Source organism: Vipera ursinii (genome assembly GCF_947247035.1).
Source record: "Vipera ursinii genome assembly, chromosome: 11".
Classification (NCBI taxonomy): Eukaryota; Metazoa; Chordata; class Lepidosauria; order Squamata; family Viperidae; genus Vipera; species Vipera ursinii.
The window spans coordinates 7,129,326-7,157,092 of record NC_139524.1 but is presented as its reverse complement, the minus strand read 5'-3'; the positions used below and the strand labels follow the sequence as shown (position 1 = coordinate 7,157,092).

General features: G+C 41.9%; 1 protein-coding gene across 2 annotated transcripts in view; it reads left to right on the top strand.

Moving 5' to 3' along the window:
* The window catches only part of MCTP2 (multiple C2 and transmembrane domain containing 2), a 154,740-nt gene that overhangs the window by 111,346 nt on the left and 15,627 nt on the right, over positions 1 to 27,767 (top strand). For both annotated transcript variants that reach the window (XM_083371334.1, XM_083371335.1), the window contains exons 18-19: positions 13,578 to 13,700; positions 22,835 to 22,876. In XM_083371334.1, coding sequence (XP_083227460.1) covers positions 13,578 to 13,700; positions 22,835 to 22,876 — 165 coding nt within the window. The remainder of the gene's footprint in view (positions 1 to 13,577; positions 13,701 to 22,834; positions 22,877 to 27,767) is intronic.

Here is a 27,767-nt window from a genome sequence, read left to right as displayed (position 1 = left end):
TTCATGGAAGATGTTTCTTTATACAGGTGGTCCTTCACATATGACCGGTCCTTTAATCACAATTCAAAGTTAGGACAGACTTTCCCAGAACTACTTATGACCAGTTTTCAGAGTTACAACACACCACCCTGTGGTCACCTGATCACAAACAGACCATCTTAGAGCTATTTGCAGTGTTCCTCAGTCACATGACCATGATGTGTGAAAATTTAAATGTTTACAAAAAAACAACAACAAGCCAACAACAATCCCAAGCCCAACCATTGTGGAAAATGGGCTTGTTTAACACCTGCCACATTAGTTTAACAATTGTAGCATCCACTTAATGATCATTGTTAAAAAAAAAAACAGTTGTGACTTCAAATCTGGTCATGCGATGACCCCAGTTATGACTACAGTGGCTTATTCCAGACTCAATTCCAAGTAGTTCTCGACTTACAACAGTTCATTTAATGACTGTTCAAAGTTACAACGGCACTGAAAAAAAAGTTACGACCTTTGCAGCATCCCCATGAGATCAAAATTCAGATGCTCGGCAATTGGTTCATAGTTACGACTCTCACTGTGTCCCAAGGTCATGGGATCCTCTTTTGTGACCTTCTGACAAGCAAAGTCAATGGGGGAAGCCAGATTCACTTAACAACCGGGTTACTAACTTATCAACTGCAGTGATTCAACTTAGAAATTGTGGCAAGGAAAGTCTTAAGACGGGGCAAAACTCCCTTAACAGATGTCTCATTTAACAACAGAAATTTGGGGCTCAGTTGTGGCCATAAGTCGAGGACTACCTGTACCGTCAGAAACTGAGAAGGGCTTGCATTCATAAAATAGCAGTGTACCAGGTATCTGTTCTGGTACACAAAAGCAAAGTTAACTTTATAGAATGGAGAGAATAAGTCTCTGCAACTGGGATGCTTGCTTGTGGTCCTTATTACCATGGTCCCCTGAGCTGCAGATAGTTCCCTAAGATGATAAGCTTTATTTTCCCTGTGAATTTGCTTTTCCTTTGGGTGACCTCGTATGCCTTTCCTTTCATAAGCTCCCTCAGCCTGGGGAAAATTGCGATGTAAAGTCCATTGAAAAGCTTGAACATTTCCTTTGTTTTAACTCACAAACTGGGAGATACGGAATGCTCAGTTCGGAATCCGGTGGGACGTTAGGCACCTCCCACCTGGAATTGCCTACGTGAGGCCTTGTGAAAGAAGATAGTTAGATCAACAGTGGCAGATTAAATCTCCTATTTCCAAAAAGAGAGAGAGAGAGAGAGAGAGAGATTCCTGTAGGTGGCAATGTACAATCAAGAATGGTAGAAACTTCGTTTGGTTTCCCACCCTTCCTTTTCCTTTCCTTTCATCTGGCTTATACCATCCCTTGCTCAGCTCACTTATTCCAAATGGTTGTTAGCATTATTATTTGTCTTATTATTAGCCCAACCCACTTAGCTGAGTTGTTAGAGGGGGGGATAAAATAAGAGGCAGGAGCCACCTTAACCGTACAAAATAAAGGCTGGATATTTTCACTGCGGCTGTTATTGCCTTTATTAAATAAAAATGCAGGAAGTTTGGAATCAAAGGAGAGGACAGGAAGAAATGGAATTCCCCTGCTCACATCTGCTCTTATCAAGACAAGAGAGAGTGCTAATTCTCCCTTCTTTTCCTGTAATTTTCTCCAGCCGAGTGTGTTCTGAGGAAAATAGAGTCTAATACATTAGAAAACCTAAAACATCAAAATTTTACCTTCTGGCTACAATCCATAGAAAATAACCATGAAATGATGCTGGAGTGGAATATCCACAGAGCCCTGAGTGCCGTGCCAGGGACACAAAACGTAATTTCGCCTCCCCCTCCGTCAATTTTCTAAAAGTGATCCAGATTCTAGCAGGTTGAGAGGTCACCTACTTTGTGGATACATAAGGAACGATTCCTGTTGGTTGAGTGCCCTGGACGTAAAGAGAAGAACAGAAGGTTGGAACAGCATAAACTCATTAGGAGTTAACTTCTGTTGCTTTTGCGATAACTTCTAGCGGAGGAATTGGCATGTATTAATGAACTATGAGAGTTAGAAAAACCTCTTCATTCCGCAAGTCCTCCATCCTGGTGGCAGTAGCATTATTCTTCCTTTCTCCTTTAAATGTTGTAGATGCAACATCTTAACCCAACTTCATCACTTTCCCAGCCTGCTGAAAATTGATTGGGGGGGGGGGGAAGAATCCCAGTAAAGAATACTGGAGGGATTACAGTAGCATTAAGCAAGAAAGAAGGGCAGGCAGCATAAATAAGACAAACATCTGAATACAGAAAGGACAATCATAGCATCGTAGGGCTGGAAGGGACTTGGAGGTAATCTAGTCCAACCTTCTGCTCAAGGCTGGCATCTGCATAACATCTTCAACAAATGTTTGTTAAATCTTTTTTCTTGAAAATCTCCAGCAAGGAAGTATCTGCAGCTCCCTTGAAGGAAGCTGTTCCGCTGTTTGATATCTCTCACTGTCGCAAAATTTCTCCTTATTTCCAGGTTGGATGTCCTTCTAACGATCTTCATTGCTTCGTGTCCCACCTTCAAGTACTATAGTGCCTAAATTGATGCCCTCTTCCCTGTGGCTGATGTGATTGCTATAATTACTCCTCAATTTTCTTTTCGTTAAGCTAAACATGCCTAGTTCCTTTAACTGTTCTTCATAGGATTTAGTTTCCAGACCCCTTGTCATTTTTGTGGCTCTTCTCTGCACCCTTTCTAGAGCCTCAGCATCTTTTTTTTTTAAATTGTGGTGACCAGAATTGGATGCAATACTCCAAATGGGTTAGGACGCTGAGCTTGTCGATCAGAAGGTCGGCAGTTTGGCGGGTCGAATCCCGAGTGCCGTGTAGCAGAGTGGGCGCCTGTTACTCGTCCCAGCTTCTGCCAACCTAGCAGTTCAAAAGCACGTAAAAATGCAAGTAGAAAAATAGGGACCACTCCGGTGGGAAGGTAACAGCGTTCCGTGCACCTTTGGCGTCTAGTCATGCTGGCCACATGACCATGGAGACGTCCTCGGACAAGCGCTGGCTCTTCGGCTTTGAAACGGAGATGAGCACCGGCCTCTAGAGTCGGAAACGACTAGCACACACGTGCAGGGGAAACTTTACCTTTACCTTTACTTACTCCAAATGTGGACGTACTAGTATTGTATTGAGCGCTACTATCCCAACAAGCTTGATGTTATCCTTCTGTTGATGGAGTCTAGGGTTGTGCTGGCTTTTTTGGTACCTCCAAAATTCAAAGTTAAGTGGTGGGCCACTAGGACACCCAGATCCTTCTCATGGATATTACTATTGAACCGGATACCTACGCATCTGGTCCTTCCTGCCCAAGTGCAGGAAAAAGGATGGATTTATTTGCAATATTCAGTTGTCATTGTTACATTAGTACAAATCTACCGTACTGATGAAACCATTCAAGAATGCAAGGTTTAATAGTGTGTGGTACCAAGCTCTTGTACTTGGAAAAAGAATTGCATAACCAGACCGTTCCTACCAGGTAAAATTCAGGATTTCTACTGGTAGTGGAACCTATTCGTTGCCTTTTAGATTCGGTGAGCTTCAAGGTAGCCAGTGGCTGGATTCAGACTCACTCTAGTAAAGGAAAGACTAAGTTCTTTGCTCTGCACTTCGCTTTCTCAGTCGATGCTGCTATTTTAATGAGTTCCTTAGCTTTCTCACCGTGTACCCCTATTCTTTGCACAATTGTGTAATTTGTTGGAATCTTGCTGCTAACAGACACAGGGGGTGGTGAGTAGCTTCCTACTGATCAGGTAGGTCCAGGGGTTAGTGGTGAATCTTTATCATAGTACTGAATCTGAATTTAATAATGGAAGGCAGACACAGACACACACACACACACACACACACACAGAGAGAGAGAGAGAGAGAGAGAGAGAGAATTGAGTCTTGGTGACTGCCTGGATAAGTCCCAGCCATTTTCTTGGCAAGATTTTGGAAATGGTTTGCCATTGCCTTCTTCCCAGGGTTGAGAGAAAACCCAAGTTCAGCTAGCAGGCTTTGGGCCTAAGGCAGGAATAGAACTCACGATCTCCCAATTACTAGCCTAATGCTTTCATCAGTTTTTCCTAGAGATGAAAAAATAAATGCACGTCCAGTATTCCCGAAAAATAATATCAATGCTGCTTGAGATTGCGCTGTAATTTTTATTCGGCATTTCAGCAAAAGGGCTTTTGTACTTTTTCTTGCTCAGCAGCAGAATGAATTCTTTATATGCCCAAAATTCCATGTCCAATATTTGCTCCACCATGTTGTCAAGAAAAGGAAAAACAATAGCTTGATTTGAGATGAGATGGCTAGGTATTTTTTTTTCCCGAGGGCAATTTATTTATTTGGTTTTTATGGCAGCCCACAAAAGAGTTTGAGCCATACGAGTAATTTAGTTTTTAAATGTCCTCAAGACTTCAATCAATCAGAATAAAGCCGGAAGGGACCTTGGAGGTCTTCTAGTCCAACCCCATGCTCAAGCAGGAGACACTCTACCATTTTAGACAAGTGGCTGTCTGGTCACTTCTTAAAAACTTCCAGTGTCGGAGTACCTACAACGTCTGAAGGAAGCCATTCCACTGGTTTTTTGTCCTCACTGTTAGGAAGTTTCTCCTTAATTCCAGGTTGTTTCTCTCCTTGATTAGTTTCCATCCGTTGTTTCTAAATAAAACAACTAAATAGGACTGTATACAAATATGCTAAACAGCAATTGCATAATCATGTCACACACACCAGCCCTATGGAACCAGCTCCCCCCTGAGCTTCGGATGCCCAAGATCTCCAGTCCTTTCGCCGCGGCCTCAAAACACTCCTATTCCACCTGGCTGACCTGGACTGACAGGGATTTTAATTATGTTTTTTAATTTTTTAACTCTAATTTTAATTTATTTTAATTTATTTCAATTTTTAATTTTAATTTACTGTACAGAGACCTTTAAGTTTTGTTGTTGTTAGCCGCCCTGAGTCCCTCGGGAGATAGGGCGGGATATAAGTCCCATTAATAAATAAATAAATAAATAAATAAATAAATATATACATGCACGGTTGGACTAAAAGATTTCCAGGTCCTTTCTAAGTATTATTCTATACAGGTAATCCTCAGCTTATGACCACATTTGAGCCCAAAATTTCTGTTGTTAAGTGAGATGTTTGTTAAGTGAGTTTTGCCCCATTTGACGACTTTTCTTGCTACAGTCGTTACATGAATCACTGCAGTTGATAAGTTAGTAACCTGGTTGTTAAATGAATCTGGCTTCCCCATTGACTTTGCTCATGAGAAGGTCGCAAAAGGGGAACCCATGACCCCGCGACACTGCGACCGTCATAACTACGAGTCAGTTGCCAAGTGTCTGAATTTTGATCATGTGACCATGGGATGCTGCAATGGTCGTAAGTGTGACAAACGGTCATAAGACACTTTTTCCAGCGCCCTTGTAACTTTGAACGGTCACTAAACAAGCGGTTGTACGTCAAGGACTGCCTGCACTCTGTATATGCTTTCTTTCCAAAATAAGAAACTTTTAAAAATAACATCAGGCCTTCCTTTAGGCCAAAAATGCATTATGAAATGAAGGCTGCTTGGTGGTGCTAATTGTCATCATATCCAAAAAGATCAAAATTCTGCCAAAGTGTTTCATTATCATATTGGCCACTTGTGTAATTCAAAAGGGGGAAAAGAGATGCTTACGGAAAATATGTTACAGGCAAACCTGATTTGGGAGCAGGGTGTTAAGACTTAATTTTACCAATTTATCAAGCAATATTTCAATATCTTTGAGTCTAGCTAGTTCTCTCTCTCTCTTTTTTTTTTGCTTTGCAGTTCAGGAGCACTGGATTACAGCTCCATCATCCCCAATTGGACTGTTCAGAATTCTCAGATTTTGTTTGTATGCTGGTTCCAAAATGTGAAATTAGAGGAATTCACTTTTTCTTGCTTAACTGAACATGTTAAACAAAATTGCAAAGATGTGTGCATATGTTTGGAAAAAAGGAGTGCAAATGTTTTGGTTTAAACTTTCAACCCTGAATTTGATGAACCGAGTTTGACAGTTTCTAGGAAAAAAGGGAAAGCGAGGAGCTGAAATTAACACGTTCGGAACAAGGAGAAATTTCATGGAAATTGAAATTGAGAGATTTATCTCCCCTAAGGGGGCAAACTAACATGACCTCAGAAGTTTCTCCCTTTTTCCAACTGTGTTTCCTTTCCTTATTAAGCAGGTGTGAAGTAACAATATTCTAATTTATTTTTTTTTCCCATTTCAAGGGGGTTATTGAGATAGGCATTTTGAAAGCTTGGCTGTCTAGACCATGTTATTCTAGCAAAAGGATAGGCCCGGAAATGAGAATGTAAATTATTACTGAAGCTCAGAAAAAGTCATCAGTTAATCATTGGGTTTATCTTTGCACAGTGTTTTGGCTTAAGCTTCAAAGGCAAACTGGAACAGTGAGGCCAACTCACAAGGTCCCACAAAGAGCAGAAGAATCCTTGATTTGTTCCAAGGAACTGGCCATTATGTTGTTGTTCTTCTTCTTTTTGTTGTTGTTGTTCTTGTTGATGTTGTTGTTGTGGTTGTTCCTCCTCCTCCTCCTCTTCTCCTCCTCCTCCTCCTCTCCTCCTCCTCCTCCTCTCCTCCTCCTCCTCCTCCTCCTCCTCCTCCTCCTCCTCCTCCTCCTCCTCCTCCACATCTTCTTCTCCTCCTCCTCCTCCTCCTCCTCCTCCTCCTCCTCCTCCTCCTCCTCTTCTTTTTCTTCTTCTTCTTCTTCTTCTTCTTCTTCTTCTTCTTCTTCTTCTTCTTCTTCTTCTTCTTCTTCTTCTTCTTCTTCTTCTCCTCCTCCTCCTCCTCCTCCTCCTCCTCCTCCTCTTCCTCCTCCTCCTCCTCCTCCTCTTCTTCTTCTTCTTCTTCTTCTTCTTCTTCTTCTTCTTCTCTTCTTCTTCTTCTTCTTCTTCTTCTTCTTCTTCTTCTTCTTCTTCTTCTTCTTCTCCTCTTCCTCCTCCTCCTCCTCCTCCTCTTCTCTTCTTCTCCTCCTCCTGTCCTCCTCCTCCTCTCCTCCTCCTCCTCCTCTCCTCCTCCTCCTCCTCCTCCTCCTCTTGGTGTTGGGCCGAAAAAGCTATGGAAACTTTGAACAGATGTCTAAAACAGTTTCCCAAAGGAGGGAAGGTTGCAAGAATTTTTCTGGTGGTTGTCTGTAAGCCATGAAACCTAGACCCACAGATACCCAGACGTTCTGTTCAACCTCATTCTGACAGCTTCTTCTTCTTCCTGTGCCACACGGCTGGCTGGCGTGTTACCTCACCGGGCTGTTCCATCATGCCCAGTTTTTCATCTGTATATAAAAATTAAAAATTCAAGCAAAAATCTGGCCTGCATGAAAAAGAGGCCCCTCTTGGGCATATGGTTCATTATGCACATTTATTTAATTACTAAAACATTCGAGATGGTTCTCTCTCTCTCTCTTGCCTGCCCTTAAATTCAACTTGCAGTTAGATCTGTTCTTTAGCATGGAATATTTGAAACAGCCAGAAAGGGGTGAGCTGCAGTAAACTTTTTTTTTTGAATTAGCTTGGAAGAATCTTTCTTAGAGAGTGTGACTTTATGGGAGAGAAACCTGTTTACTGTATGTGCCTATGTATTACCCCAAGAAATCAATAGTAGCAACTTTGAGATGGATGTCCTAGTGGACAATCACTTCTATATGAGCCAGCCGTGTGCTGCAGCTGCCAAAAAAGCCAACACAGTGCTAGGCTGCATTAACAGAGGGATAGAATCAAGTGCTAGGCTGCACTTTACAATGCCTTGGTAAGGCCACACCTGGAATACTGCATCCAGTTTTGGTCACCACGATGTAAAAAAGATGTTGAGACTCTGGAAAGAGTGCAGAGAAGAGCAGCAAAGATGATTAGGGGACTGGAGGCTAAAAAATATAAAGAACGATTGCTGGAATTGGGTATGTCTAGTTTATTGAAGAGAAGGACGAGGGGGGACATGATAGCAGTGTTCCAATATCTTAGGGGCTACCCCAAAGAAGAGGGAGTCAAGCTATTCTCCAAAGCGCCCGAAGGCAGGACAAGAAGCAACGGATGGAAACTAACCAAGGAGAGAAGCAACCTAGAACTAAGGAGAAACTTCCTGACAGTGAAAACAATTAACCAGTGGAACAACCTGCCTCCAGAAGTGGTGAATGCTCCAACATTGGAAGTTTTTAAGAATAGACTGGACAGCCATTTGTCTGAAATGGTATAGGGTTTCCTGCCTGAGCAGGGGGTTGGGCTAGATGACCTTCAAGGTCCCTTCCAACTTTATTATTATTATAATTATTATAGTAGTCTATTTAGACTCCGGGGGCTACAGCTGCTTTGAAGGAATGCTAGGGTTCCCTCCTTCCCAATCTTGCAAGATTAAATAACCCTCCATCTTCTGAGATCACCAAATCTTGAGAGACTGCAGCAGTTCAGTGCCATCCATGATCCTGAAATGTCAGGCAGTGTTGTGGAATTCTGGGAGTTGAAGTCCACATGTCATAAAAGGGCCAAGTTTGAAGACCCCTGGAATGGGCTTACCTGCTTGCATTGAATGATGGATGTGTAATATTTTTACCCTGCAGAACGACAGCTTTGCTCACTGTTACTCTCACCCTACCCTATAACCTGATATGAGCTTGTGTCAGGCAAATGCTAAGCCTGTATATCAGGGGGGTCTTCAAACTTGGCCCTTTTTATGACTTCTGGATTTCAACTCCCAGAATTCCTCAGCCAGCAGGTTCTTGGGACAGTAAGGTTTAACTTTGGATTTCAAACATTAGGCAAAGCATTAATGTTGGTTTGAACCTATCACCTAGTCCAGGGGTAGGCAACCTTGGCTCTTTTATGACTCGTGGACTTCAACTCCCAGAATTCCCGAGCCAAGGTTGCCTACCCCTGACCTAGTCTCAAAACTCCATGACACGTGCCTTAAGTACTCATTTGGTTTTAATGTGTGTGGTGATTTTTTTTTTAAGCACAAATGGCTGCTTTAAATTCCTTTCTTCCCTGGCCTTTTTCAGATGGTTTTGTGCTTGGAAAGTGAATGACCTGTGGGATTCGGGACAGTTTTATTGCGTAGTCATGCTGCTGGCAATATTACGGGCTCTCCTTGTTCTCTACCCCTTCCCGTTAATTTAGAAACGGAGATATATTTAAAATGCCATCTGATTATTTGAGTGTGGTTCTGTAACGCAGGCATTATGGTTCAATAAAAACGGTAACTGTGTTTAAATCTCCTGTGGATTTGGGTTAGTGGCACATATGCAAAGCTCATCCCCCCTACCCCCCTTTCTGACTGTGACCCTTTATATTTTATGTGGTGTTGTACAATAAAAGAGTGATTTTCTTCTATGGCAGCAGCAGAAGAGCAGTTGAACTTGGCTCAGACCTGAGCAGAAACGAAGCGGGGGGGTTGGAAATGATCCATGCTTAGAATGACTCCAGGGTAGGAAAAAGGGTAGCGGCAGACAAGCCATTTTACGTCGAAATAGCCATTCAGGAATGGAAGGATTGTGCATGTAGTTGGGGGAAAAAAAATCAGTCCTTTAGGAAAAGCATTTGGATCAAGGAGTTTTCCTAACTAATTGACTCTGGAAGAGATCCACTGGGAATGAATGCTAGGAAGTCATTTCATAGGCTCTCAGGGCTGGAAGGGACCTTGGAGGTCATCTAGTCCAACCCCTGCTCAAGGCAGGAGGCCTTATCCCAATTCCAGGCAAATGGCTGTCCAGTCTATTTTTGAAAATCTCCAGCGACGGTGCACCCACAACTCCAAGAGGCAAGCCATCCCACTGATTTAATTGTTCAGGAAATTTCTCCTTATTTCTGAGTTGAACCTCTCTTAACAAGCCTTAACAAGACTGTAGCCAAGAAATTAAAAGACGCTTGCTCCTCGGGAGGAAAGCCATGGCAAATCTAGACAGCACGCTAAAAAGCAGAGACATCACCCTGCCAACAAAAGTGCGTATAGTCAAGACTATGGTCTTCCCAGTTGCAATGTATGGCTGTGAAAGTTGGACCATAAGAAAGGCTGAGCGCCAAAGAATTGAGGCCTTTGAACTATGGTGCTGGAGAAGACTCCTGCAAGTCCCTTGGACTGCAAGGCGATCAAACCGGTCAGTCCTAGAGGAGATCAACCCTGACTGCTCTTTAGAAGGCCAGATCCTGAAGCTAAAACTCAAATACTTTGGCCACCTAATGAGAAGGAAGGACTCACTGGAGAAGAGCCTCATGCTGGGAAAGGTTGAGGGCAAGAGAAGAAGGGGACAACAGAGAATGAGGTGGCTGGATGGAGTCACTGAAGCAGGAGGCGTGAGCTTAAATGGACTCCAGAAGATGGTAGAGGACAGGAAGGCCTGGAGGAACGTTGCCCATGGGGTGGCGATGGGTCGGACACGACTTCGCAGCTAACAACAACAACAAGCCTCCACCTGTTACTTCTTGTCCTGCCCTCAGGTGCTTTGGAGAATAAGTCCAGCCCTTCTTCTCTGTGACAACTCTTTGAGTGCTGAAAGACATCATCTGCCCTCTAATCCTTCTCTTCAGTAGGCCTATCTGTTTCCCTCCGTCATTCATTGTGTCATTCAATCTCCTGTCCCCTTATCGTATTTGCTGCTTTTCTCAGCAGTCTTTACAAGCAGGGGTGTCAAACTCAATTTCATTGAGGGCCACATCAGCATTGCGGTTGCCCTCAGGGGGCCGGGTGGGTGTGGCCAGGGTGGGCGTGGCCTACTGGGTGGGCGTGGCTAGAGTGGGTATGGCCTACTGGGCGGGCATGGCCAGCTCTCCATCGTTCGCATCAAGGGTGCCTATGGGGGCCTGGGCAGGAGTGGGACAGATCTGGGGGTCTCTGGCAGGAGGAGGGTCTCTGGGCCAGGGCCAAGGCAGTGGGGGCCGTTCCCTCACTCTTTCCAGGATGGCTTCACGGGCCACATGAAACCACTTCGCGGGCCGGATCTGGCCCCCGGGCCTTGTGTTTGACATGTCTGCTTTACAGGGTCTCAGCATCTTTTTTTGTATTGTGGTGACCAGAACTGGACACGGTATTCTTTCAGTTTACATTCAGTCTCTTTTCTGGAACAGAGGTGATTGTAGCCCATTTTAGTTGCTCTTAAGACTCTGATGCTTCGGACTAGTTCAGATTATTTCTCTCCAAAGCTCTGTGGTTAATATGGTGGTTTTATATTTGATCAATCAATCAGTCAGTCAATCAGAATAGAGCTGGAAGGGACCTTGGAGGTCATCTAGTCCAACCCCCTGCTCAGGCAGGAAACCCTATACCAGGGGTAGGCAACCTCGGCTCTTTTATGACTCGTGGACTTCAACTCCCAGAATTCCTGAGCCAGCTATGCTGGCTCAGGAATTCTGGGAGTTGAAGTCCACGAGTCATAAAAGAGCCGAGGTTGCCGACCCCTGCCCTATACCATTTCAGACAAATGGCTCTCCAGTCTCTTCTTAAAAACTTCCAGTGTTGCAGCATTCACAACTTCTGGAGGCAAGTTGTTCCCCTGATTTTAAAAAAAATCTTTAAAAGTTTAAAAATCTTGTTTACTCATTCAGGTTGCATTCTTTTGCCTGCTGGCCCCCAAGAAGACTTGAGTGTTTTAGTCAGGGCTGCCTGTTTATGTGACTTTTGTCTTTTTTTAAACTTGTTTTACTACTTTTGTGTGGAGTTTGTCAATTGCCCAGAATCTTCTGGAATAGCAGTTGCTACTTTGGACTTCAGCTCTGCTTCTTAGGCACTCCTTAAAACAGATGTCTAGGGAAATGTTTGGTCTTTGGCAAAAATAAAATAAAATGTCAATCTCTGCTCAGCCATCAGCCTGAAAGGATGGTAAACACAATGTCCACAGTGAAAGTGAGAATTTCTATCGAAGCGGCCGTGCACATGTATCAAAGGGGTGATAGCTGCTCTCTGGTGTTGCCTGAACTTGAGCAAATGAAGCAGAATCTTGGTTAATCCTTGGCTGGATCCCCATTAGGAAGCGGTGGAAAACTGCTCCTGTAGGTTTGCCAAGAGAATCGTTGTGTCATTTTCTTGCTCTTGCCATCCAGCCATGTAGTTAGGAACTGAACTTTACTCAAGGGTGACTTTACCACATGCTCGTTTAATCTCGGCTGTTGAAACCCAGCCACCAAAGAGAAATATTTACACATGAAACATCCCAGGCCATCAGGGTCTGGGGGCGCCTTGAACGTACGCAAGGATTTTGGCATTCGGAAAACGGGTGCTTTGCTCGCGGTAACCCCCTTTGCCATCCTCAAGTACTTTTTTTTACAGAGCGAAGGTTTGTTCTCTGAGCTTGTGGGTTGGTTTCTGAACGTTTCATTACCAGGCTAGATAACGTCTTCAGTGGACTAAACTCTGCCGAAGATGTGACTGGTAACAAAAAAATTCGTAAAGCAAGCCACAAGCTCGGAGAATGAACCTTCACCCTTATCCTACATCCGAGCTACAGATATTCCCCACTATTGCCAACTTTTTACAGCCTTTGCCAAAATAGCACCAGTTCTAATTTAGAAATGTGATTTGTGTTGCTGGTACATGCCATTGTCCCTGCTTTCTCAGCTGAGCCGGTGATGTTTCCCTGGCTAGATTCCCTCCCTACGGAACTTTTCCATCTCAGGTGAATTTGAAATGGGACATCTGTTTTCTATTTAAAAATAATAATAATAGAAATTTGACTAAACTTAGGACTCTCCGTTTGGGCTCAGGGGCAGATGTTGATGAGATGGGCAAATGAGGATAGGCAGGGTTGAATGGTCCTTTAATGGGCATTTGGGGAGGCACCCTCAGGAAGGGGTGAGTTTATGGAGCCCCTTCCTGCCTCATTCTTTTTTTCCAGGTGCAGTGTCTCCTTTAGGAATTACACAGCCGTTTTCATTTGCTTCCCATCTCAACACAGATAACTACACTTGTGGTTTTCAACACACCTGCTCCAAGCATCTTCTCAAAACCATCCAAAGGGTAGTTGAAGGTTGCATGCAAGTCACCCATCAGATTCTGGATCTCCAGCCTCTTCGCCATTTGGGCTGGTGAAGGGGGAAAACATTCTCAAGAACTCCTTCATGATTTGAACAATAGGATTGGAGATGTTCCTTTAGGGGAAAAAAAAAGGTTTCTGCAGGAGGTTACTTTTTTTTCCTGCCCTGTTACATTTTGTGTGTGTGTGTGTGTGTGTGTGTTTGGAGACGCTTTAAACTTTTTATAGATTTATCCGCTTTCATTGTTGATATGCATGTAAGATTTAAAAGGAGAAAGGGATGCAAACAGTCCTTGCAGATTACACTCAGACCAAGAAATATAAAAGCATTCTAGGCTGATGCATCTGACACGAATGCAAACCTCAGGAGGCTGGGCAGTCAGGAATCAGAGGTCAGCAGAGACGCAAAGCTACAAGCATTATTTTCAGATGTAAAGTCTTGAAAGCTTTCTTCTCCTATCTTTCTTGCTTTCCTTTAACATTATATTCTGTCCTTGGTGGAACTTCATGCTAATAATGTAACTAACCTGCCTACTCTTGTTTCGCCAGGTGTTTGTGACCACAGTGTGGCATTTTGAGCCCTACATGGTGCCCTTAGCGTTGTTGATGCTTTTTGTGTACAACATCTCCCTGAGCAGTCCTGATAAAGCCTTAATCATACAAGACCCCCAGGTAGGTGTGGTGTGTGTGTGTGTTATTTTTCAGATCCATCTGGGACTTCATTTGTGCAATGCAGGAGAATGGGAATCAGACAAGGATAACCTTTCCTAGACCAACAACACTCTCATCCTTTGAGGAGCATGCTGGCATGGTTGGTAAATCCCAGTTGATAACCTTCATTTTATTGCTCCATGAAACACAGCCTGGGAATCCTGTAATTGCCCGGGAAAATCAGCACTAAGCGTGCTTGTTGATTCTCCAAAAAGTGGGTGAGGTTAGGATAAGAATTTATTTATTTCCTGGACTTATGAGTTCCTCCAACTCTGAGCAGCAAACAGCAATCTCACAAGTGAAGGAAGTATAACTTTCCCAGGATAATGTTATAGGATCAATCTGAGTCATTCACCGGGACCAAAGCTTTATTCTTCCAAGCTTTGGGGCCCATCATCAGAGAACCTCACTCTCCAGAGTGTGCACTGGCCTGTTCTATGTGTTGTATTTATATGGTGCCTGGCTGGATGCAGCTTTCAGTTGTTAATTAGGATGTTGATGGCTAGCTATTAAGTTGTTGTTTCCTGTGCCACTGCACCCTCATCTCCTAAGTATCTGATAAGTTGGTGGTAAATCAGCTGACAAGGTGCCCGTTTCCCAGGCTTCAATCATTTCTCTCGCTATTTTTGTACCTGCTCAGCTAACAATCATAATAGTTGTGAAATTGAATGAATGTCCTTGTTCATTGCAGTGTGAGGCTACCAATGAGCTCAGGTCTCCTTGTCTAACCACTTGCTCATGTTCTCGCAAACAACAATCTATATCAATGCTTCACAATTTTTTTTACTTCATTACCCTTTGTCAGGAAGTTGTTTTTATCCAAAACACTTTAAATCAATTTAAGCATCCCTGTTGTGATTGGGTAATGGGTTTGTGTGTTGGTATCTAAAGAAAAAAAAAACAACCACTTTTACCCAGGGTTTGGGAAGCACTGGTCTATATGATTGCTTCTTGATATTTAATCATTTTCTCCTATTTCTGTCTTAAAATTAAAATTTGTCGGCAGCTTTGGAACCCCCTATCCCCCATCCGTATGGCCCCCGACCTCCGCACCTTCCGGCGCGACTTAAAAACTTACCTGTTCCAGCAGTCCGGCCTGGCCTGATAGCTCTAATTGGGGTCCCAGTTTGTTTTTTACTATTGTTTTTTTTTCACTATTGTTCAATCTGTATACCTACCTTACTCTGTACACCGCCCCGAGTCCCTCGGGAGAAGGGCGGTTTATAAAAACAAACAAATAAATAAATAAATAAATAAATTTTGGAAGGAAGCACGCGCTGCAACAGAATTAAGAAACAGCATCTTGAAGCAAATTGGAGCCATTTAAAAAACCCCATTTTATTGCTGTTGTAAAACTGATAATATTAATATTGCTGCTTTGGTTGTGAGTCTCTAATGGGTTTCTTCTCCTGTCTCCCCAGAGATATGACAAATTTTATTTTTACTTAACCAATTTTTTCGGGCATGCTGAGAACAATGACAAATGATAAGAGGCCAGGTGATCCTAACTAAATCCCAAGTCCACATTTAGCATGGTTTTTTTTAGTTTTTTTTATTGCATCTGGAAAATGAGAGCTTTTCAAAGTAGAGGGGATTTGGGAACAAACTAGCCATTAAATGCAAGAAGAAGATTTTCACAGAAAGGGTATAAAAGTCTAGCAAATTCGATCTAGGCTGAGGATACAGAGTTCCAAACTATTGCTCTTCATCACTTCCCCTCCGGCGACCCTTCAGTGGCTCACTAAAATCCCAGATGTTGTGAAAAACAGCTAAATAGATGATGGATGTTGCTATTGATTATTCTTTAGGCAGAGAATCCTCTTGTTCGCTGCTCCTGCTGTGTTTTTGCAAAGTTCTCTCTCGTGAAGGCAAGTTCCAAATCCTAATAAAGGTATTCCTTGATTCATGACCTCACGTGAGTCCAAAGTTCCTCTTGTTAAAGCAAGACAGTTGTTAAGTGGGTTTTGCCCCATTTTATGGCCTCTCATGCCGCAGTTGTTAAGTGAATCTGGCTTCCCCATTGACTTTGTTTGTCAGAAGGTGGCAAAAGATGACTCCTGGACACTGCGACCATCATAAATACGAATCAGTTGCCAAGTGTCCGAATTTTGACCACCTGACCATGGGGATGCCGCAATGGTCGTAAGGGTGAAAAGCCATCAAAGGTCACTTTATCCAGTGCTGTTGTAAATTTGAATGGTCACTAAATGAGCTGTTGTAAGTCAAGGACTCCCTGCATCCATAAGAAAGAATTGAAGCAAGAACAGTAGTCATTGTACTATAAGGCTTAGAGTATTTCATGGAGAGATCCTTCAAGTAGTTTCTCCGTTTCAGATGGTAGAACCTCATTCATTCCAACCTACTCCACCGAGTGCTTCTTCTTTTCGTTGCTGTTGTTGTTGTTGTTGCATGCTATATATCTTCAGTTCCCGAGGCTTTCTGATCTGGTAATGAGTAGGAGGGTTGAATAACAGATTAACAGAGTTGAAAAAGACCTTGAAGATTTTCTAGACCAACAACCTGCTCAGGCACGAAAGCCTATACCATTTCAGAGAAATGGATGTCCAATCTCTTCTTAAAAACCTCCAGTGATGGAGCACCCACAACCTCTGGAGGCAAGCCAAACCACTGATTAATTGTTCTCATTGTCAGGAAATTTCTGTTTAGTTCTAGGTTGGTTTTCTCCTTGACTAGTTTCCATCTCTTGATGGTTGATACAACTTCACCTTCTTTTCCTAGAAATTTTCGCAAATAGAGAATGTTTTCCAAAATATTTTGGATGTTGACCCTCTTGCAGTTCAGTAGATCTCTTCCATCTTTGATTGATCGTATTTGTACCAGCTCCCCTCCATACACTGGCAACTTTTAGGAAACAAATTCAAAGTTGGAACTCAAACTCTGTCTGAGTTCCTTTGGAAAGCTGTTCTTCTTTTTCCCATGTCTGCTTCCATGTCTTTACAGATGTTGCCCTGTTGCTTCTCATCTCCTCTAACAGCTCTCTGACATTCTTTGTTGAGTTCCTTTTTGTGATCTTTGTCATTCTTGGCCTGGACTTCTCTTCTGTTCTTGGCAATTTCCACTGTCTGTTCTGACATCGTTTGTTTTCTTCTGTTTTTTTCATCTTTGGCTGCCCGTCTCTTTTCACATTCACCCATAGCAACTTTTTCTTGATTTTGGTGACCTTTATAAAGATTTCATTTTGTTTCACAGTTCCTCTGGTTCCCTATCAATGAGGTTTAGGACTTGAAAAAAAGATTCCTAATGGGGGATATATTCTCAGGTCCATATTTCCGAAAACTGTCTGGCTTTCTTCTTCCCTTTTAGCTTAACCTGGAACTTACACATGAACAGTTTATGATCTCTTTCACAGTCAGCCTGTGGCCACCTTTGTCTATTATATTTTTTCTGAAGTCTTCCTTACAACCGAATTCTTACAACTTCCTTTTCCTGGTACCAATAATATGGTCATAATATGAGTTCTGTGTGCTGTGTTTAGTAATGTTCATGTCTATAGGCGTTCTGGTGGTTGTAGTAGCCCTAAAAAATATAATTGGATTAGCAGAAATTGATCTCGTTCTCCTGCTTTATTTCTGTTTCTTTGGCCATACAATCCAACTACACTTAACTAATGATCACGGTTGAGCCCAAAATTTCTAAGTTAGCAAGTTATTAAGTGAACCTGGCTTCCCAATTAATACTAATACTAATAATACTACTAATGATAGTAATAATAATAAAGTTGGATCTTGGAAGTCATCTAGTCCAACCCCCTGCTCAGGCAGGAAACCCTGTACCATTTCAGAAAAATGGCTGTCCAGTCTCTTCTTAAAAGCTTCCAGTGTTGGAGCATTCACCGCTTCTGGAGGCAGGTTGTTCCCCTGTGCTGTCCAATAAGTAATCGTCATTAACTGCATTATACTCGAGTTCTATTTTGCTGTCTCCTTCTATGGCAACGGTGCCATTCCTTCTTTGTTTTTCATGCGCTGACTAAGGAACAGTACGATCCTCTGACTGAAATTGTCCAATTCCGGTCCATTTCAACTCACTGATGCTTAAAATGTCAATGTGTGGTCGATTCGTTTCATCTTCTTACTGTGTTGAGCTGTCCCACTTTTGTGCTTTGTATATTCCACCTTCCGACTGTAATTCTGTCTTTGCGGCTTTGGATTCCTTTTCCTACATAGTAGCATTGGCCGTTACAGAGACAGAAGACTTTAGCTATTTCAATTACACCATTAGCACTCTGAAAGATTCTTAGTTTTCCCTCATAATATGTTGAACATCATTGGACCTTAAGTGTCCATCATCCAGTTCTCTAGAACGTAGAATAGAACATAGAATAATAGAGTTGGAAGGGACCCTTGGGGGTCTTCTAGTCCAACTCCCTTGCTTCAGCAGGAGACACTATACCAGGGGTAGGCAACCTCGGCTCTTTTATGACTCATGGGCTTCAACTCCCAGAATTCCTGAGTCAGCTATGCTGACTCAGGAATTCTGGGAGTTGAAGTCCATAAGTCATAAAAGAGCTGAGGTTGCCTACCTCTGCACTATACCATTTCAGATAAATGGTTATCCAGTCTTTTTTTTAAAAAAAAAGCCTCCAGTGATGGAGCACCTATAACTTCTGAAGGCAAGGTGTTCCATTGGTTGATTGCTCTCTCCTTAGTTCTAGATTGTTTCTCTCCTTAGTTAATCTCCACCCATTGTTTCTCATCTTGCCTTTTGGTGCTTTGGAAATAGTTTGAGCCCCTCGTCTTTGTAGGAGCCTCTCCATTCAGTCACTTCATCCTACCAATGCATGAGGTTTTCCTGGTCAAAACAAAAGTGGCTTACCTCTGCATTCTTTCGTGCAGTATGCAAGGTTTTCTTTCCCCTCACTAAAGCGATCATCTGCTTCTAGCATTTCCTTATATCTCTGCTGCCTGATACAAGTAATTTAATTTAATTTAATTTAATAATATTTCTATACCGCCCTTCTCCCTGAGGACTCAGGGCGGTTCACAGGGCAAAAGTAGAATACAAAATACAAACATTAAAAAGAGATTAAATAATTGCCCAAGTTTAAAACAATTACTATTCAATTATAAAACCCCAAGATAAAATATAAAATTAAGAATACAAAAAATAAAAAAACCCACCAATCCCCATCAGGCTAGGCCAGCTTGTACAAACAAAAACGTCTTGAGATTGCTTCAGGTTGGACAACGGTGATGAACTTCATGGCTTGATGATCCTTATGGAATGTGGACTCTTGGCATTCACTCCTGGTATTCTTGGCTCATCCTGCTCAGGAATCCCAGTACTGTCACCACCACCACCACCACCACTATGGTGAGGCAGTGTAGTGGGACCTAAAGGGGGAATAGCCACACATGCCAATTGCCATGGGACTTTGTCTGGTCCTCTATTGTGGCCCTCTAAACAATTGGTGGAGCCTTGGTGGAGCAGTGGGCTAATGCCTCCCTAAGTAACACCAGCTGCCTGCAATTAGTGCAGGTTCGAGTCCCACCAGGCTCAAGGTTGACTCAGCCTTCCATCCTTCCCAGGTAGGTAAAATGAGGACCCAGATTGTTGGGGGCAATTAAGCTGACTTTGTAATAATTCCGCTTGGGGTGTGTGTGTGAAAGCCCTAATAAGCAGGCATCTACATAGAACGAAGGCTATTGCTAAGCACATTGGTTTGTGCTTAAATTGTAAGCCACCCTGAGTCTTCGGAGAAGGGCAGGATATAAATGGGATTAAAATTTAAAAACTTAAAAATTAAATTGGCTGAAATGTTCCAAAGGCGCTTTTTCGGAAGGCAACTGGACTGTGTTTTTCCTTGAAGACGTTTCACTTCTCATCTAAGAAGCTTCTTGGATGAAAAGGGAAACCTCTTCAAGGGAAAAAAAAAAAAAACCTCTTCAAAAATTGCCTTTTGAAAAAGCACCTTTGGGACAACCATGAGCAGGATGACTGAGAATCTCCATAGACAATTGGCCAAAATGTTTGACATTTTCAATTATTTCTTCTTGATCCCCACTAGAAGAGGGAAGACGACTAGTTGAGGAGAACATGGAGATGCCCCGAATAGCAGAGGACAGAACTGAAGTATTTTCTGTCTTACATCCTCATGGGACCAAATCAGAGAGTTTGCAACCATTGCTCCTTTACATTTTGTCTCACTTGGGATGACCCATAAGACCCATACCACGCCATATGTTGACATTTTACCTTTTAGCTGCATTTCTTTTTGTTGCCAAGACAACTTAATATTTTGCTTTATACAGCCCGGTCCTAGATTAATTTTCCCTTTCAAGTTCCTGGGCTCCCACCTTCTTTGTTGTAATTTTTCAACAACACTGTTTTTAATTTTGCTTTGGTGGATATCTTTCATTCTGCTATATTTGTGTCCCTTTATTAAAGCACATAAGGCTTTTTTTTTTAAAAAAAATCAGCCTATTCACATACTAGCATTCAACTAACCCAAAAGAATATTTTTATATGTTGCCTGTATTAAAAAAAACACACAAAAAACACCGAGATTCAAGCTGCCCTGACATTTCTTCATAACCTCACTACCTCACTCTCTTTTTTAACCCTCTCTTTTAACAATTGGCATGATAACGCTGTATAGAATTTTGTATCTGATTCTTAAGATTGATTACGTGTGCGCTAATGTGTTTTCTGCCTCCTAATGTTTTCGTAATGGTCCTAAAGGGAGGGAACAATCATTGAAATAAGCAACAATAGGAGGAGAAGAAAAAAAAAAACCACGGCTGTGTTCAGAAACTCAGCCTTGACATTCCAACTGGTTCATTTGTCAGATGACGAACAAAAACCTCTTACCAGTAAAGAAACTTGGCAATGAATTAAAATAACATAAAATAGGCTCTCTCAAAACCTCCTGGCCTTCCGAACAATTAGACCTCACATGTTTTGTTAACATGTTTTCTTGGATGAGGGCTAGTTGGTGCTGCTGTTTTTCGGGGGGGGGGGGTTGTTTTGTTTTTTTAAAGCCTTCGCATCCTTGAAAGTTAAAGAAAAAGATGGTTGTTGAAGGAAAAAAATAAATTAGCAATTTTTAATTGGCATTGCGGACATACCTATCACACGGTTCCTTTCTGGGGCAAGCAGTTTTGTGCAAAACACGGGGAAGACCGGGAAAAAGAATTCTTAGTTGTTTTACTTTTTAGAAGCACGTGACTCCAAAAAGGGTATTTTGGACTTCATGGTCCCTTCCTGTGACCAAAATTTAGGACTTTTTTTTTCTTTGTCAGAAACAAATGTTTACTTCTGATTTCTAGGAAGAACTGCCCATTGCAGGCAGTGAAGTCACTTAATAACTGCAGAGTTTGTGTAATGACTCACACAAAATAGGTTGTAAAACCAGTGCAGTCACCCAGTGACCCACTTAACAGTTGGAATGACTTACAATCATAGGGACAAGCTCAATTAGGGCTGTACTCTGTGGCATTTTATGCTGGCTAGAGGTTGTCTACGAAATAAAATACAATTTCCATCTTTCCAACTACATGGAGAGCATACTTAAAGGTATAATATTCCAATATGAATCTCTCTTTATATACTGTGGTAGAATTTTTTAGATGAGCAAATACTGGTAGAAAGTTAGAGAAACCGTTATGGTGGGCAAATATTGCAGGATCCAATCTGGGTCGGTCACCAGGACCAAAGGTTCAGTCTTCCGAGCTTTTGGGCTCATGCTGGAGTCCATCCTCAGGGAACCTCTATCTACCAAAATGTGTGCTTCGGGCTGTTCTGTGTGTTGTATTTATGTGGTTGGGTGTGGCTTCCTATTGGTTGATTAATGTGCTGATGGCTGGCTATTGGCTGTTTCCTTGGGCTGCCAAGCCCTCCCAAGTACCTGATAAGCTGGTGGTAAATCAGCACTCCTGTTGACTGACAAGGGGCCTGTTTCCCAGGCTTCAATCATTGCCCTGGCTGTTTTTCTGCCTGCTCGTCCAACAATCTTAATAGAAGCGAAATTGAATGCATGTCCTTGTTCATTGCGGTGTGAAGCAATGAGTTCCGATCTCTTCACTCCCCACTGCTCACTTTGCTATATGGAAATGAGAGTTGGGTGTGCCAAAAGAAACTGAAACTTCAGTCAGATATGGTGGTAGTGGCATACTTTTGTGTGTGTGGATAAAGCAAGAGGAAAGAGGAGAATGAATGGGTGCTGGATTGATGTGGATGGAATCCAAAAAGGAATCACTGATATGAATGATGTTAAGAACATATTGCCCTACAGAGAGAAAGAATAAGGGCTGAATCTGAAAACCAATAAATGAAAGAAGAATGAGTGAATTGAGAGAAAGAGGAAGAGTGTGAAAGTGATGGCTGAATGGGGTTCATAAGAGATCTTCAGGAAGACAGTGGCAAACGTTTAACAAATAAAAAACCATGTACAAATTAGTGTATGGACATGCTGGAAACAAGAAGGGTAGAATTTGGGGAGGGTTAGTAAATAGATGTGATACAAATTAAATTTAGTTATTAGTTCCTTTCTTTTTTCCAATCTCCAGCCTCTGATATATTTTGCTTACTGTTACTTCCCTTTTTCTGTGCTTTGCTTAATTTCTGTTCCTTGCATGGGAATTTTCAAGGTAGGTAGGTATGTAATTTTTGATTCTTCTTGGATTGATCCGACTTTAAAGTTTAGGTGGATACATGCAAAATCTAGTCTTTGTTTTGGGAGACTATAATAGACAACAATAACTGAGTTAAAAAGAAACTCTGAAGAACTCTATTTGATTTAACATTTTATTGCTAGTTCTGACATGTTGATTATTTAGAAATGTTGGCTACGTATTATTAGCTTTTATGTTTAATTGACCATTTCACGCTATGTGAAATGTTAATTGTTCAATGTCATGATGCCATGAATTCATTCATTGAATTTTGAGGCCTCTGAATTCCATACAACACTGGGCATATGTAAAGATTAGTTTTGAAGAGTATATGAATAGTATGTTTTGCTTTCTCTCTCTCTTTCCTTTTTGCCTAAAAAGCGTATATTTTTCAAAAGAAGTGCTTATACATTGTGTTGACTTTCTCAAATGGTCTAATATTTTTCTTCCTTTTTGATTTTAAAGGACTACATTATTGTAGAAGAGGACGAGGATGAGGATGACAAGGTAAGAGGGAATAATGAAATCTGGTAAATTAAACTGGAGATAAAGATTCTACAGCATACATACATACATACATGCATATATACATGCATATATACCAGGAACATTACTCTAAGTAGACTGATTCCCGTACATAAGAAAAGAAGGTGTTTTGGAAAACCAATTATGCAATTCATTCATTCATTCATTTATAAAATTTATAAATTTATAAATTTGCCTGAAATGGTATAGGGTTTCCTGCCTGAGCAGGGGGTTGGACTAGATGATCTCCAAGCTCCCTTCCAACTTATTATTATTATCATTATTATTATATCGCCGCCTACTCGTACATGGCAACTCAAGGCGGCTTACAAGACATAAAAGCACAATGTAAAAGAAATAAAAATAATAAAATAACCCCCACCCCGGCGATAACACACATGTATTTGGGGCATATATTGCTTTTTTTTTTGTATCAGGGCAGTAAAATGTGTAAAAGCAGGCTTTTTTATGTAATCAAGTCCATTCTCCTCTCCCACACAATGCAGCAACTTTTAGGGATAGCAGTTGGCTGGGATGTAACCCAGAGGAACATGGTTTCTATCAAGTTCCTGCTTGTGTTCTTGTCAAAATATACAGAGACCTTTCTTGACCATAACAGAGGGAGCTTCTGGGAATTGTAACATGTCTTTGGAGACTAACTGTTTACAGTGTAGAAACCCTTAGGCAGTTAATTAAAAAACAGAGGAACCCAATTAATTCCTTTCCGTATGAACAATCGAACTTTAAACTAAAAAAAAGTTGTGCTGCTGGATACTTCTTTTTTTTTTTAACTCTCCACCCCACCCCCTCACCCCTTTTCCAAAGACCAACTATGATGGAATATAATAATGGTTGGTTTCCCAAGCGAGCTCCATTAAAGGTTTCTCCTTAGTGATGGCCTTATAACCACAAAGTCTGTCTTCTTCCATGAACTGGTAAGACATCTAAAATATCACTTTTCCCTCCCCTGCTTCCAGAGTAACACAGGTTTCGTTTTATTGTGTACCAAGGGAAAGTTTGAAAAGGATATCTTTTTTTTCTTTTCTGAAAAAGCTTATTTTGTCATTAAAGAAGGCCATGCCGCGGGTTTTCCTGGGATTTGACCGTGTACTGAAATAGGCTTATTTAATGAGAAAACCCCATTTGTTTCTTAGCTTTTCGTTCAGTTCTTGGATGCCCAATTACATTTCTGACATTATTGTGAAAAGACGTTTTCCCCATATATGTAGAGCAAGAGTGGACAACTCTCCCTTAAGGTAGGCTTTAGAGCCTCCTCAATGTAATCATAATCATAATAACCATAATAGTAAAGTTGGAAGGGACCTTGGAGGTCATCTAGTCCAACCCCCTGCTCAGGCGGGAAACCCTATACCATTTCAGACAAATGGCTATCCAGTCTGTTCTTAAAAACTTCCAGTGTTGGAGCATTCACCACTTCTGGAGGCAGGTTGTTCCACTGGTTAATTGTTCTAACTGTCGGGAAGTTTCTCCTTAGTTCTAGGTTGCTTCTTTCCTTGACTAGTTTCCATCCGTTGCTTCTTGTCCTCCTTTCGGGCGCTTTGGAGAACAGCTTGACTCCCTCTTCTTTGGGGCAGCCCCTGAGATATTGGAACACTGCTATCATGTCACCCCTTACCCTTCTCTTCATTAAACTAGACATACCCAATTCCAGCAATCATTGTTCATATGTTTGAGCCTCCAGTGACCTAATCATCTTTGTTGCTCTTCTCTGTACTCTTTCTAGAGTCCCAACATCTTTTTTACATCGTGGTGACCAAAACTGGATGCAATATTCCAAGTGTGGCCTTACCAAGGCATTGTAAAGCGGTATTAGTACTTCACGTGATCTTGATTCTATCCCTCTGTTAATGCAGCCTAGCACTCTCTTGGCTTTTTTGGGAGCTGCAGCAGACTGCTGGCTCATGTTTAAGTGATTGTCCACTAGGACTCCGAGATCCCTCTCACAGTTACTACTATTGAGCAAGGTACCCCCTATACTATACGTGTACATTTGGTTTTTCTTGCCTAAATGTAGAACCGTACTTTTTTCACCATTAAATTTCATTTTGTTATATAGTGCCCAGCGTTCAAGTCTGTCCAGATCTGAACACTGGGCGCTATCTAACCAAATGAAATTCAATGGTGAAAAAAAGTAAGGTTCTACATTTAGGCAAGAAAAACCAAATGTGCCCTGTTGGGTGTAGGTGTCATGTGTGAAAGATGAAGGTCCATGCATGAAGGTTCAATTAAATTGCTCTATTGCTAAAAGCCTATAAACAGGAATCTTCTCAACTAATGTGGATACCTAGTTAGAGTCAGATAAGGGCCAATGGCACTCAAGGGGTAAGGTTGGATTTATTTTGCTTGTGGGTATGTAATGATTCTAGGCTGATTCCCCCTTTCAGTCCAACCCCAGGTTCTGCCACTCCTCCTACAGCGGGCTTCATTCTGTTATGTGAAGGGAAAGACATAAAAGTCCTACTTACATTCCCTCCCAGAAAACAAGCACCCCCTCCCCCCCCAAAAAATAGCCTTGCCCATTTTTAGGGGGTTTCCTTAAATGTTCAATATGATTCTCTACTGATCTCCCCATGGTTAATTCTTCAAAGGAGCTTGTCACCTCCTATCCCAAAGGTCAGATTGGCCAAGACAGTAGCAGGACTACTTGGTATGTTACAAAATATAGCCTTCTTTGGAATAAATCCTCAACAACCTCTTTATTCAGGACGGCGTGACAAATGTTAAGTGTTTGAATATTTCAGCCTCACTTGGACCATGTCCAATGGAGCTCATTTTCCAAATGCAGGCTGATTATGTTGTGACAAAAGAGTAAAAATTCTTATTCTGTTCAACAATTTTTTATTTTAAAAAGCTCTTTTCCTTGCAAGGTTGAACTTGCCCTTTTGTGGCCTTGTTTAAGCTAAGTAAATTCTTTCTCTGTTCAGAAGATGCGGGGAATATATTGAGTAACACAAGTATCATTTAATAAATTCTTAGTTGCATAATTGTTTGCAAGGTTGTATTTTGTTTCCTTTTTAAATAGTACTTTTATGAACCATTAAATAAAAGAGTAAAAAAGAAAAAAAATGGAAAGGTACAGAGTTTTCGCTGTACGTGAACAGGAAGACATGGAGGCTACAGCTATTGCCCTAATGAATCAGAATGAAAAGTTACATTACTTTACAATATTAATACAGTAATGGTAACAAATCATAACAGTGAATAAAACCAAGGTGAGGTTCTATTTAAAGCAAACATTATATTCATTAAAGACAGAAAAGAATAGTTCTGTCCTTCTAGAACTTGTTAAGAATGGATCAGGGACTTTGTGTTTCCTTGGGAAAGTATTCTGCAGTTGAGTTGTGTTATAGAAAAGGCCCTGCCCTTTACAGCTACAGACTGTTCCTATCTTGGTGGTAAGACATGTAGACATTTGTCTATGAAGCAATGTCCTTGTGACTCTTTGGACGTCACAACAAATCCCTGATTCCCACTTAATTCGATCTCTCGGTCCCAAGCAGTCCAGCCAGCTCACGAGAGAAGATGTAATATTGTGTGGCTAAATTGTGTGATTGCCACATTTTTGTAGTGCAATCTGAGATGTGTAAACAAAGCCAGCAGGATAGCTATCCAGCTGCCACATAACGTTCTTCACAGTTCCATGCTGCAAGAACAGGCTTGCTTTGAAAGATCTCGCTTGCATGTGTTTATTTCACTGCTGCTAAGAGTTGGTCAGGAGTTAGATCGAACTAGGAAAAACATTGCATGCAGTCCTCTCGATTTTGAATCGGCCTCAGCCATTCATGCTTGGAAGCAGCACACTGGGACTTAGGAACCTTCAAGGCCTGGAGGCCAAAATGCATGAAGAACAGTTGCAGGAATTCACTATGGCAAATCTAAACAGCGTTCCGTGCGCCTTTGGTGTCTAGTCACGCCGGCCACATGACCACAGAGACGTCCTCGGACAAGCGCTGGCTCTTCGGCTTTGAAACGGAGATGAGCACCGGCCCCTAGAGTTGGAAACGACTAGCACGCATGTGCGGGGGAACCTTTACCTTTACCTTTAATCTAGAGAGAAAGAAAGAGTAGGGGGTGACATGATAGCAGTATTCCAGTATTTGAGAGGCTTTCACAAAGAAGAAGGAGTCAACCTTTTTGCCAAAGCACCAGAAGGCAAGAGAAGAAAACATGGGTGGAAACTAATCAAGGAGAGAAGCAACCTAGAACTAAGGAGAAACTTCCTAACAGTGAGAACAATCAACCAGTGGAATGGCTTCCCTCAGAAGTTGTGGGAGCTCCATCACTGGAGGCTTTAAAGAAGAGACTGGACAGCCACTTGTCTGAAATGGTTTAGGGTCCCTTGCTCCAAGGTCTCTTCCAACTCTGTTATTCTGAATTAATTAAGGGCAGGAGCAACCTAGAACTTTCCTGACAGTGAGAACAATTAATCAGAGGAACGACTTGCCATCAGCAGGGCGTTGGACTAGAAGACTTCCAAGGTCCCTTCCAGGTCTATTCTGACTGATCGTAATTATGTTGTCCTGAGGAACACTACAGGTTGACAAGTCTGACTAGTGCTTGACCTCATGCTTTTTTCGTACTATGGGGATGGGCGTGGGGTGTTGGAAAGAAACATGAGCAGAAAGGGAAGTTCAAGCATCTTTTGAGACCTGCTGGCCATCTCCATGAATGTCTTGAGTGCAAAATTCATAGGGGGGAAACCTGAGTTTATTCTATCTTCACTGATAAATAGAGAACAAGATATTGCTTATTTTTGACAAAACATTGTGAAGAACAGAACCTGGGCAACGGTGAGTTCTAGTCCTGCCTTAGACACAAAAGTCAGCTCAGTTGACTTTGGTGTAGGGAAAAG